At 37.1% G+C, this 14,563-nt stretch overlaps 1 protein-coding gene across 1 annotated transcript in view; it reads right to left on the bottom strand.

The window, feature by feature from the left end:
- LOC127656592 (syntaxin-binding protein 6-like) overlaps positions 1-12,183 on the bottom strand; it is a 70,582-nt gene extending 58,399 nt beyond the window's left edge. Inside the window, exons 1-2 of the mRNA XM_052144976.1 lie at positions 12,131-12,183; positions 2,111-2,308 (exon numbers count right to left, since the gene is read on the bottom strand). Coding sequence (XP_052000936.1) covers positions 2,111-2,264 — 154 coding nt within the window. The 5' untranslated portion in view covers positions 2,265-2,308; positions 12,131-12,183. The remainder of the gene's footprint in view (positions 1-2,110; positions 2,309-12,130) is intronic.
- Positions 12,184-14,563: the final 2,380 nt, after the last annotated feature.

The raw sequence follows: 14,563 nt of genomic DNA, 5'->3' as shown, positions 1-14,563 counted from the left end.
CTGTTTCGGGAAACAGTCATGACTAGCTAGTTAATTTCTCCAATGATACATCATGCTACAGTGGTTAAGCGGTGAGTTACGTAGTTTTATGGGAAACATACCCAATGGATGGTACTTTGGAGATTACATTTTTTTTATTATTATAAGCAAAAATGTGGCATTACTGTAAGAAACACCAACATAATTATCAAAGACATATACTTAGATATTACTCGCTATATTTTTGAGAGTAAAACAAATAGTCTGGTTGTATTTGACTGAGAACTTTCCGACAACATATGACACATGACTATATGATCAGGTTGATGTTTTTACTGATTGCAATAATATGTACAGTGCACATTTTTTATAAATTATTAAAACAGTACACTTTCAAGGCACTTGTTCAGTTTTGGTCATAATGCATGCATGCACTGTAAAGTAGAGCTTCTAAGCTTTCAAACATAACTATTTTGCATTGGTCAGTTATTAATATTTAGACAAAAACAAATTCCTCGCAGGCCCATTCAAGCTTAAATGGTTGAAGCACCAAAATAACAGATGTGTACTGGTAAAATGGTTTCTAAAGAGTTAGGGTATAGTTATTTAATAGTGCACTGACTGAACTTTCCAGAGGTCATAATTAGAGACATTAACATACTTCTCACTTTAATGGTTGGTAAAACCATTAAACCACTGAGTGCCATCTTTATTTCACTTTGACCGTGAATGAATATCAGATCTTTTGTTAGAGGACATTCATGAAGAAATCCAAATATTAGGAAAGGTTTACCAATTTAGCTGCATGCTGTGTATTTTTAATGATCTGTAGTCAGATGCATTTAAATTGCGACAGTTCCTCAGATGCAGTAAACAGCATCTAGTTTTGTAAATGAGTGTACCAAAAGGCCAGACGTTGCTTTACACACTGATATAAATCGATGGCGATGATAAACGGCTTTATAAACTATCAGTGATACTCAACACGCGGCCCTCCAGACGTGCGTTATGCCGACATCTTCAAAAATATATTTTACAATATGAAATGTGTATGAACATTAAACAACAATGAATATTTGAGTATAGCTGATGTTACATGAGAGCGGCGGTCAGTCTACGCTCTGATTCAAACACGCACATGCTCGAGTCACTTAAGAGTGCGAATCTGTTTCAAACCGTTTGAATAGCTCACCATATATGCATGACCATCACGATCACATTATTAACAGAAAAAAAAATTATAGTTTATCCTGCAATAATGGCATTTTTTACATCATCACGCAATTGATTATTCATGAACTGCATTACTTCACAGCAAAATGCTACAGAGGGTGAACAATTCCTAATGATTTACATTTATGCATTGGCAGATGCTTTTATCCAAAGTGACTTACAGAGCCCTTATTACAGGGACAATCCCCCTGGAGCAACCTGGAGTTAAGTGCCTTACTCGAGGACACAATGGTGGTGGCTGTGGGGCTCGAATCAGTATCCTTCTGATTACCAGTTATGGTGCTTAGGCCACTTCACCACCACCACTCCATCAAGTAACAAGCTCCAGTGACAAGATTTGTCACTGGAGCAGTTTTGGACAAAGTACAGTAAATATATCTCTTGTTTTTGAACGCATCACAGGTTTGTGTGATGCCGAACACTCATTGTCTATTGGTTGACAATGTCTTTGACAGTTATTTAGGAAAATTAACCATGGTTTTATTATAGTTACCACAATTTAACCATGGTATTTGTAGTTAAACAACCACAAAATTAACCATAGTTGCTACAATATTACTATAGTAAAACCATGGTTCATTTTTGTAACAACTGATCATGTCTGTTTTCTGTACTGCAATGAATGTAGTAGAAAGTGGCTTTTAGAAAAATGAAAACTAAACCATGAGATATTTGAAATGTTACACCCCCAATTTAGATTTTAAATATGAACTCACTATTACATTTTTACTATAAAATAAAAAATACAGTAAATCTTTTATATTACAATGACTTTAATTAAGAGTGCGGCCCTCAATGCTTTAGGGGTCCTGCTTTGTGGCCCCTGAGCTTTCCAAAATAGAGTAGCCCTGAAATCAGAGCACAAAACAACATTTTAGAAGTGGAGGTAAGACTTTACCTGATAAGCAGATGAATGTGGTGTAGTCTCCCTGACCTCCTGTAGCCAAGAATGGAATCTTCTTCTTTGTTCTCCTCTTCACCACCACGGCTGCCAGCATTCTTTCATCATTGGGAATAAAGACGTCTTTGTTGAGGGCCGATTTGCCACTCATTGTAGCCGACCGCGCAGGCAGACACAGCAGGAATCTCTTTAACTCTGATGTGAGAGACATTGAGGAAAATAAATCAATATCTAGCCAGCCTTTTTCATTCACATTCAGTGTTTGGATTTGAAACTGACAGACAGATTTACTAAAAGGTGTCTAAAGGTGACTCTAATGACCCATTCATCATCAGCTTACAGTAGCGTCTTCAATACGGTCTGTGTGAACCACAGTCACAACCGCATTTTAACACCTGTAAACATGGTGACAGCGACTGAAGTAAATAGCAAAGATGGCGACTTTCATAAAACCGGAAAGTTTTCACAACTGATGCAGTTTTATTCAAAAAACAAGTCCAATCAAGGAGCCTGACAGTGTCTTTAAATGCTTTTTACCAAGTGTAGAGCGCAGCATTTGGGTCACGGCCACTCCATTAAGTCAACGGTTACGTCTTTTATCTTGTTGACATTAAGAGATTGTTGACACTGCCAGGACGCTGCATCATGTAACTAGGTCACGAATATGTTGTGGACAGTATCCAGCACCAGTGAGGTGTTGGGATGTTATATAATGTTAGGACTGTCATTATTGCACCTATAGACTCTTTAAACACCATTATAGTACATGAGACCATACATCACATCATGAACACACTCAAAGATGTAGCCAGTGCAGATGATAGAACTGTTCCAAACTCCAATCAGCTTCCTACCTAGAAATTTAATACATCATAAAATAGGTGTCCCTGCTGCGAACTGATGCCCCATTTTGGCCAAATTCTATGGCAGTATTGTATGTATCCTTCACTGATATGTCCAGAATGCACTCAGTATTTTTACCCTCATTAAAAATAACAGACGCATGTATGACGTACAACTCCCAAATAATTCCTATGGTAATCCCTCCCTTAAACTCAGTGTCTGAGATGCATAGTGTATGGTAGAGCTATAAATAAGATGTAGCTCAAATCAAAGACTGTCATATGTTCTAATATATTGTTTTATCTGTCATCTATCAGCAAAGATATTGAGGGAGGGCACTCGTCACAGGCACAGCAAAATAGATGGACATAACCTCATAACATCCATGAAAACAATTCCAATTGGTTGATAGTGAGCTAACATGTAGTGTTAGATAAAAACAGCCAACCTCTAGCAAAGGTTCAGTCAAAGACCATTATTGTGAGGTGAACAACGGGACAGTTGGCGACCCTAGTATAAGCTGGTAGCAGAATATCTACTGGTTGACTGATTTTTACCATCACATGGTATAATCTGCCATTAGTGACATCAACCACAATCAAATAATCACATCTAACTCACTAAACGGAACATTACATTAATCAGACACAAGTTTGTTTTAGAGTTATTATTGAAGGCTGCGCATTAGAACTAATGCATGAACACAGTGTACCGTACTAATATACATGTAAATGAGACGCATATGAAAGAGCATTGTTGACACATTATGGAATAATACAACACTGGAACAAAATTGAAGTTCTGAATAAAATTTAATAAAATAAATAGATAAAATTAAACCTATTACAAAAAAAATTGGAGGCAGGATGCGCATCATTGTTTACAAGAGGAGCAGCGCTGCACAAAAATTGTATAGTCTTTGCTGTAGATTTACATTGTTCGAAATGGTCATTTGGTGTTTGTATTCTGGATGCTTCAACATTCAGAAACCCCAAAGAAAATGCACGCTGGGAAAAATATAAACTTTTCATCGATTGCCTATACATAATCATGAGCGATTGAAGCTCTGGCTTATGGCGCTGAAGCTGGATATCAGTACACCCCTACATTCTCTCAAATACTGGAGGGTGTGCTGTGAACATTTTACCCCTGAGGATTTCAGACCATCAAAAGAAACAAAGGGTCGATATCTGAATGAATCGTGTGCCGGTGCCGTTTTTCCAGCAAACTCCAGGTATGTGTGAAAACTTTGTCAATGTTCGCCTCCCACGGGCTCTGCACCTCCCTCAGTGCTCCACTCCTCATCACCCTATTTCTAATTCAACGCATCTGCACTCAATTCACTTGCTCATCACTGCTTGCATAAATACGTTTGTGAAGCTTCTCATCACCTGTACAATTGATCTCTTTGTGTAAATCCTGCAAATCTAAGTAAATGCTCTTGTTTCACTAACTACAACATGTGTGGCTTGAATTCCTGACAATCATATAGCCTATATATTTCTGCTAAATAAAAAGTACAAGTAGATAACGCAACAGCATTGATCCAAAATAAAGGATGGTTATTTACTGCAATAATGTTTTTTTATTATTATATTGTTTTGAACTGTTTTGGTTTGTGAACGACGCTTGGTCTGTGCAGGTTTCTCTTGTAAACAATGATGCGCTTCCTGTCTTCTCCTCCATGTGACCTTACCAATGAGCTTACGTCAACCCTCTCATGAGCGTGCATCACAGAGATGTACGGAAGCGAACATTTGTAATTAAAAATACATAAGTATTGTTTTGTTTCTAAAAATAATCAATCTTTTGTGTTCAGAAGAACTTGCACTTGCATTATTTAAAAGGAGAAGGCCTGAAATGAAATCCTGATGATGAAAGAAACTCCGATGCATCTTTGATGGCCTGAGGTTGAGTAAATTATCAGCAAATTTTCATTTTTGGATGAACTATTCTTTTAAAGACACACCCACCTGCTGGTGATGCCAATCAGATGATGGGGACACAACTCATGTTTTTTGGTAGTGTGTTGAGATCAGAGAATTCTGGTTGAGGGTTCAGTTTTATGTGTGACATATTGGGCACTCAAATTTTATTTTGCCCTAAACTGTATTTTAGGTGATGGGGTGGTCATATAAGAAATTGTGTGCTTGGGTCACAGTGTCATGATCGGTAGGTAGACAGATCGTTCTGAGGGGATTGAAGTTGGCTGGTGCACCCTTGTTTTGGGAGTGATGCACGGAGATGGGCAGGGTGGGTTTTGTTTTTTTCTGGGGGTTTTATTTGAGTCTGTGATTTGGCTTTGACCACAGGGATGTTTGTTGGGGGTTAGGGTGGGGTAATAATTTTAATAAAGTTGATAAATAAATAATAAAGTTGATTCAATGCATTTATGTTTTGCTTTCCTATTTCATCTATTGCCATGTAGCAGTGGTATGATGTGAAGGTACCATTTGATTTCATTTAGGCCTCAGACTGCCCTGTGTGAAAAAGGCCTACCTGGTTTCATAAATCGCATTATTATACCTACATTTTTGCTAAATCTTTTTAATGTGGCTCGTTGCATGTATTGTGGCAATTTCCTGGAGAAATGGTGCTAAAAAACAACGACTTTTATTCACTTTCACCCAAATATGAATAAAATGGCAACTGATCAGTTCATAAATACTTTTGCTCTGTTTCTCACACAATACTATATTTTGGCATCTAAAAACTACTGTAGCGAATGACTTGTATGGCAATGTATTTTAATGTTTGCATTACCAACTACATAACCAACTACATTTACAACTTGTTCGAGTGTGATCAAATTGTGCAGCAGCTCAACTGATAGTGTTGCACTTGTGATGTAAAGGACCGGGGTACGAGTCCTGAAGAGCACACAAGTCGACACTTGAGCCCAAAGTGTCATAGAAGCACCACAACGACCAATGACGTGGTTGCTTTATCAATTGTGTTTTTTAAGGGGTTTTTGCATTTATGACACTATCAGTTCAGGTTTAAGGCAGTGATTTTGAAGCTGCTCTGATGTCTGGAAAATTGTATCTCACATTAAAACTGAGAAAGTACTGAGGAAATAGACAACTACACTGTGCAACATTTTTTTTTTTTTGGCTCCTGGGTAGTAAGTGTCATTTCCTAATTGCTTATGCCTCAAACATGTAGAACATGGCTATTATGCCCCAAAAACTTTGCTTTTGTGGCCAGGACAGTGATATTTTGACATGTACCTATTTACAATGACAAAACGGCGAATGTTTAATTCACATAAAGTCAGGAAAAAAACAACATATGAATCCAAATTAACATGTATACAAAAATGACTACAAAAGATTTAGATGCGAGTAGTTTCTCGAGATTTACATTTATACTGTAATTCACTTTCACAAATATTGTGAATATAATTTATACAGTATAACAATATAATTTGTTATACTGTCCTTGGTAGTGGCATTCAAAGTCCAGTATATCCTGATAGAAGCGCTCGCCTTGCTCCTCTGAGTACGCTCCCTTGAATTTATCAAGATGGACATCTAGGATATGGACTTCGATGGATTTCAGAGGTGGAGCTGAGGAGAGAAGCCCATACTACCCCAACCTAAAAGACCTCAACGACTTGATTAGAGATCTTGGTCTCACCAAGTCCAATGCCGAGCTTTTGACGTCTAGGCTCAAGTAGTGGAACTTGTTGGATGAAAGTTTGCAAGACGGAGATCAGAGGAAGCATCACCTTTTTCCAGCTTCTTCATCTGTAAAGATGGACTCTGCTTCTGCCATAATGTGACCAGTCTGTTCGAGGGAATCAGAATCACCTGTAACAAGAATGAGTTGCACCGCTTCATTGACAGCTCATCCAGGAGTCTCAAAGCTGTGCTGCTCCATAATGGTAACAAGTACCTGTCTCTTCCCCTGGCACACTCGGTGAACCTAAAAGAGGATTACAACAGCATCAAGATTTGCTGGACGCCTTGAAGTATGAAGAGTATGGCTAGGAGGTCATAGGAGACTTCAAAATGGTGGCATTCCTGATGGGTCTCCAAGGTGGTTTTACCAAGTTTCCCTATCTTTGCCTTTGGGACAGCAGGGACATCAAGGAACAATGTCAAGTGGGAGCAACTGGTGGATCTCCAGAAGGAGCTGTTGGCACCACTGCACATCAAATGGGACCTTATGAAACAATTTGTCAGAGCTCTAGATAAGGAGTCGGCAGCCTTCAAGTACCTTCAAGACTTCTACCCTAAGCTGTCTGAGGCAAAGGTCAAAGCCGGTGTCTTCGTCGGACCACAGATAAAGAAGATCTTGGAGTGCAATGAATTCCCCAAGAAGCTCACTAGTAATGAGAAAGCAGCTTGGAACAGTTTGTTGCAGTGGTTCGGTGCTTCCTGGGCAATCACAAGGCTGAAAACTATGTGGAGCTGGTTGAGACTCTGGAGAAGAACTAGGGCACAATGGGCTGTAGGAAGTCCATATCCTTGATGCTCATTTTGACAAATTCAAGGAGAACCTGGGAACGTACTTGGAGCAAGACTAACACTTCAATCAGGATATACTGGACTTTGAACGCCACTACCAAGGACAGTAGAACGAGAAAATGATGGGAGACTATATTTGGGGGCTGATTCGTGAAAGTGACTTACAGTATAATAGTAAAACTCAAATAACTACTCGTAAATCATTTGCAGTCCTTTTTTTATTACTTTAGTATAAATGCATGTTAATTTGGATTTATATGTTTTTTGTGTCTGACTTTATGTGAATGAAAAGACACAAATTTGCCCATTTTCTAATTGGAAAAAGGTACATTTCAAAATATCACTGACCTGGTCACAAAAGCAAAAAGTTTGTGGGGAATAATTGCCATTATCAATACTTTTGAGGCATAAGCAATTAGGAAATAACACTTACAACCCAGGAACAAAAATTGTGTTACATAGTGCTATTAGAAAAACACGTTGTAGTGTCAAATCAAAAACAAGCAGTTACAGAATGCCATTAAAACCTAGATAAAAAGACAGTACAAAGCATACAACACACTGCTGTTTTACTCCCATCAGCCATTTGCAGGCTGTCAAGACTTTACACCACAGAGCGGAAAATCTGACGATCAGCTCTGAATCCACAGAAAAACAAGGAAAAAAACATGAAGCTTAAAGCTTGAGATGGACCAGACTAGATCATTCACAACCACTGCTAAATAACTAATCCAAAACACCTGAATACTAGACAGAGTTACAGAATTTTACATGGAATTCTACAATGATCTGCATGAATTACAGTGTTCACATGTTTCTAAAGATTTTTATAAAAAAATAAATAAATACAAATCAATCCTCTACAAATTACTCATCTAAAACTGTAATACATTTACTTAATTAAAAAGTAATCACATTACTAATTACTTTACTTTTGATTTCCTTTGTAAAACACTTCACAGAATAATTTATATTTTTGCCATTGAATGAATTCAAAATAATTTGCATTTCCTCCGTTTACTGTCGTACACAATTCAGCTTAGGGGTGGGCCATATGACTAAAAACGTATATCATGATACGAGTAATTTTATATCACGATAACAACATTAACTCACTGAGCACTTTATTAGGAACACTATGGTCCTAATAAAGTGGCCGATATGGTCTTCTGCCATTGTAGTCCTTCCACCTCAATGATCCACATGTTGTGCATTCTGAAACGATATTATCACCACACCACAATTGTACAGAGCAGTTATCGGAGTTACCATAGACTTTCTGTCAGCTAGAACCAGTCTGGCTATTCTCTGTTGACCTCTCTAATCAACAAGTGTTTCCATCCACAGAACTGCTGCTCACTGGATGTATTTTGTTTTTGGCATCTTTCAGAATAAATTCTAGAGACTGTTGTGTGTGAAAATCCCAGAAATACTCAAACCAGCTCGTCTGGCACCAACAATCATGCCACATTTGAAATCACTGAAATCATATTTTTACCCATTCTGATGGTTGTTGTGAACATTAACTGAAGCTCCTGACCCATATTTGAATGATTTTATGCATTGCACTGCTGCCACATGATTGGCTGAATAGATAAATTGCATGAATAAGTTGATGTACAGGTGTTCCTAATAAAGTGCTCAGTGAGTGTATATCACGATATAGTTTGTTTTCTTAAAATAAACAAAAATCTACAATTTGAACAATCCAGTCAAATAATTAAATACTTTAAAAATAAAAAAATACTTCCTGTTATATAATAAAAGAAAAAAACACTCAATTTGGTTTTAAATTAACCTTACCATAATGCTAAATTTCACATTATGCCACATGTCAGTCTGATGATGTTGACTAGTATTCTTCTCATTATTAGAAACTTTCCTCAAGAAAAATAGACATCTTCTCAAAGCAATGCAACAAAGAAAATAAAACATAAAAAAAATAACAGTATTATTATAAAAATAATAAAAAGTCAAAAAATGTCCTACGTAAATAAGTCACCTGTGTAGATATGAATCTTTGAAGGCAAACCTAGCTGGGTTGTTTCCTCATATCTAAAGTCATTCGAACAGAATTTTATTAAGGGTGATATGTAGTTTAAAAAACCTGCAATAATTGTTGCCGCATGACACAATGTTCTAGCCGTTTCCCTCATCAGTTTTGGTTAGAATGTCGGGTTGTCAAGCCATTTGAGATGTTTGACTTCCTCCATTGTGCTTTAAGGGTAAAACACTCAAATTCAAATGAGTCACGTACATTTTGTGGTTTGTGCCATGACATCAAGGGAAACTGGATCAGGTAGTGCGAGTGATCCGGCTTTGCGCTCTCCCGTCTCTGGAGCACAAACGGGAACCCTGCTGAACTTGCACACACTTGCATGCTTCAGAGACAGCGCGTGCGACAATCATGTGAAACACGGCTGCACGTGTCAGATGAGAAGCATATTTAGAACGCAAGTTGAATGTGATTGAAATTGAAACTCCTCCTCATCTTCTCCTTCACAGGGATCTGAGGAACCAGCAGCTGATCCGCCTTCCTCCATTTCTCTGACAGAATGGGGACCGCGTATGCGTAACATGAATAGAATGCAGTGAACATTTCTTGCCACACGGTGGCGATTTTGCGTAACTGCGATAGAGATGATAACCAAAACTTTATACAGGTTGTCATATGCTACTGGTTTATCGTATCTACCAGTATCCATGATACCCACACGTAAACATAACCTTATACACTAGCAAGAAAAGTTATTAAACATTTTCAGAAAGTATTTAAAGGCAGCACAGAAAAGGCTGTTCATTTGTTGTGGTGATTCAGCAGAGAACACAAGAGTTATTAGTGAAGGTGAGCATTACTGCTGAGAATCCAATAGACAGCCATGATTCAAGACGGCTGATGTGAATTTCATTACATTTCCAGCAGCGCTTCCAAACAAAACCCACATCAGCCATAAATCAGGAGAAAACTCTAACAAGCTCTAAGAACTGACCAAACACACCCTACTGGTTTTAATCACAAGCTGAAGCTCATACCTGTGCTGATAAATGACAGATAGGCCCATTAAAACAGGACAAAATACTTCTGTATTTTTATGCAGTACTACTTTTTAAGTACATTTAAACCTGATGCTCTTATGCACTGGTTTATCACCAGTGAAAGGTCAATGACTTTGCAGCAAACACTGAGGGCATGATATTTTATGTCTAAGAGTGGAAATATGCTTTACAATGTACCATGTACAGTAATATGAGTGTCCAAACAAGGAGACAATCAAATATGAAATTCAATAAGATAATTTTCTTTGAGAGTTGGATAGTTCATTCCGAATTGTAGCTCAAAACAATGCATTGTTTGTGAATCATAGTGTTTTTCGTTCTCACTGTCTCAGTGATCCGGTCACAGCGGTTCTCGAGTTAACAGATCATTGGAGGGGAAGATTATCAGTTAGGCTAATACTGACTATCATTTCAGTCACACACATAAACATATTGTATGATTTCAGTAGACTTGGAATATAGCACACAAGTCATATGGACTACTTCTATGGTAGTTTTAGGTGTTTTGACATTAGTGGAGCTCAGAGGCATCTTGCACAGTAGAATAGACACATGTGTGCCAGGGTGTGCAAATGCCACCCAAAATGAAAGCTGGCACACCAAAATGAAATGACTATTTTTATGCTTAAAAATGGTATGTTTCAACATAATGTAATATTATGTTGAAAATTATTATGAGGGCTTGTTTCAGGATGGGTCAATGTACACATGCGTCTCGGTTGCGTTGCGTCATATACTGTTTTTAGGTCGCTGTGTCAAGTAAAACAAAGCTTGAAACTTAGAAAAACACATCTTGAGATCCCTGCCTTCAGATTTGTGTTCCATCGAGTGTTTGAATGAAACATGTCCTGTAGTGCTGTCTGCTGAAAGGTTGGTTTGTTCTCTGTATGAGCTGTGCGTTGCCTATAGAGCTGAAGTTTCGCATACTGCCCCCTGGAGAAAGCAGGTGGTACTACAAGCTTTAATTGCTCAGACAGATGTATCTGACATGACTACTTACATTCATTTTATTAACATGTTATTTGTTACATAATTAATCGCACTGAATTAACAAATTAAATCAAATGATCCATTCAAATAGGCATGACGACGCCTCTGTTGGAGCTTCACAGACGTGCTCCATGAACTGCCATTGTATGGAAACAAGCTGCAAACATTCTTCTTTTGTGTGTAACAGAACAAAATAACAGCATGTATGAGGATGAGTAAAGAAAGACATAATATAAATATTTGGGAGAACCATTCGGCTATTTCTCTTTAGTCACTCTCTGCAGACATTCATTCATTCCTTTTCTCAGTTTATCAACGCTCTCATAAACGAATTACAAGCAGAAGGCTGTATAAAATGAATAAAATACACTTTAACAGTAAAATCCGCGAGAATCCTGGTAAAAATGGGTTGTTGCACTTCAGTTTAACTTCAGTATCTTCACATCAAACTCGCCTGAAAAGCGAAAGAGAGTGTGTGTGTGTGTGTGTTTCGTAAAGCTGTTATTAGTGTGCGAAACAGCGCGGCTTTGTCACATTGTTTTTATGAACAGCGCTCGGTTACCATGAACACTGACAGAAATCATTTTACTGACCATATACTTAGTTTGAAAACATCTGGGATGATGTAAATTATTCTCGTTTGTTTGTTTCTTACCTCACTGCACCCTCAGCGTCCTTGTGTTGCGATCCGTCTTTGCGCAGGTCTTTCAATCTGCAAACGTCCAGAGTTTAAACACACGTCTCTCTCTCTCTCTCTCTCTCTCTCTCTCTCTCTCTCTCTCTCTCTCTCTCTCTCTCTCTCTCTCTCTCTCTCGTGTGTGTGTGTGTGTGTGCGTTGTTAGACTCCTCAGTCAAAATTAAATCTGTATACTCAACAATATTCCCACTTTCTGCTAATATGTAACACTTTCTTTTTGACATTTTCTCACATTTTACTTGAAGGATGGAAGTTTGACTGTATTAAAGCTCGACCATTAAACCTTGTTACCAAAGTCATTGTTAGAAAATTTATCAAACCAATATTATTTCTTAAAAAAAAAAAAAAAAAACATTCTGTTATATTTTGTAATCGTTGACACGCGCGCACACACACACAAGTATAGCCTACTCTCCCTCTCTTTTCATTAAAGGAATAATTTACCTAAAATGTTTAATTCTGTCATCATTTACCCTCAATTAGTTTCAAATATGTATGACTTTCTTTTGTGGAACATTAAAATAAATAATTTAATCAATTTTATGTTGGCTGAATTCAATACACCAGCAGTGCATAGTGTTTAAAAAAAAAAAACGTTTTATACAAAATAAAGCCCCATAATTTTCATAAAATTAGTCTATGAGACTTGTAGGTCATATTTCAAGTCTTATGAAGCATACAATTAGGGATGCACCGATACTGGACGCAAAAATGCTCTGATACCAAAAACAAATGTCATTACGTAAACATTCAGCACTTCAGTTTGTAAGTGCACAAGGGGACATATCTTACTTTTTGGAGAAAATTCCTACGATTAAATGTCATGAATTGTGAAAAACTGAGTTTAAAAGTATTTGGCTAAGGTGTAGACTTCTGACAACTGTGTGTATATATATATTTATGAAGAATGAAGAAATGTATGTAACACCAGTGACAATTCTCTTCGATTCATTTTCTATGTGTATATGCAGACTTCTACATATACACATAGAATATATATACTACACACACACACACACACACACACACACACAAAACAGTTAGTTCCGGACCTCGAATCTGATTGGATGAACACTGATGTTCCAAGTGGTGGTGGTGTAGTGGACTAAAGCACATAACTGTTAATCAGAAGGTTGCTGGTTCGAGCCCCACAGCCACCACCATTGTGTCCTTGAGTAAGGCACTTAACTCCAGGTTGCTCCAGGGGGATTGTCCCTGTAATAAGGGCTCTGTAAGTCGCTTTGGATAAAAGCATCTGACAAATGCATAAATGTAAATGTGTATCACTCCGCTTCTGTTCGTGCCGTTCTAAACTAAAGTGTTAGAGCAGTGCAAATGTGTTAGGAGTTAATGAATAAGTGTCTCTTGCATGTATTTTTATTTTATTTTTTAACATTACGTTAGCCAGCAGGTGGTGGAAAAAGTTAATTTTTGTGTGTAATATGAGCAGTTGGTGACGAAAAGTGAACCAATTTCAGAGTCAGTAGAAAGGTCTCTTTAGTGTCCTAAGTTTTTAATAACTGTGATCTTAATTGCCGTCTGTAAGCTGTTAGTGTCTTAATGACCGTTCTACAGGTGCATGTTCATTAATCGTTTATGGTTCATTGAACAAGCATGAAAACATTGTTTAAACCCTTTACAATAAATATCTGTAAAGTTATTTGGGTTTTTACAAATGTATCTTTAAAATACAGTGTCCTGAAAAAGGGACTTTCTTTAAGTAAATATAACTTATTTTTTAAATATAACTTAGCTTTTTTTTTTCTTTTACATTAAATTTGTTAAATTGTGAATTTGAAATAGTAAATTGTACAGTATATTTGTACTCAATTCAAACATGTAAAAATGAATTCTCTAAAGTCTACAGTATAAATAAATATTATTCATGATTGTTATCTTTACAATGTGTCATCATGTTTCAAAGTAGAAAAGCTTGTCATATTTATTTATGAGTAAATTTCACAGGTATATTTTCATTGATTTTGTTGCGTTTGGTTCCTTCTTGTTTTGTGAAGTCTGAAGTTAATTTTCTACACCAAATAACCCGTTCATGATAAAAAGAAATCATCTGTTGATTGTTACCATTATGGATTTGTGCATCAAGTGTTGAAGTCTGTGTGCCAGCCCTGTGTCTTTATTCCAAAGCTAGTAATGCATACTAATACTCACAGCATGAACCTTCTCTGTGTATGGTTTCTGTATGTCATTTGGTTCATGTTTAAACGTGAACATTTTTTAAATTTAAAATGTACTATTTATGTTTAAGTAACATGTACAGTGGCAAGAAAAGTATGTGAACCCTTTGGAATTTGCTGGTTTCTGCATTAATTGCTGAAAATGTTTTATCTCATCTTCATGAAAGTCACAAGTACAGACAAACACAATGTGCTT

Source organism: Xyrauchen texanus, chromosome 16 (assembly GCF_025860055.1).
Source record: "Xyrauchen texanus isolate HMW12.3.18 chromosome 16, RBS_HiC_50CHRs, whole genome shotgun sequence".
Taxonomy (NCBI): Eukaryota; Metazoa; Chordata; class Actinopteri; order Cypriniformes; family Catostomidae; genus Xyrauchen; species Xyrauchen texanus.
This window is presented reverse-complemented; position numbering and strand designations above follow the sequence as displayed.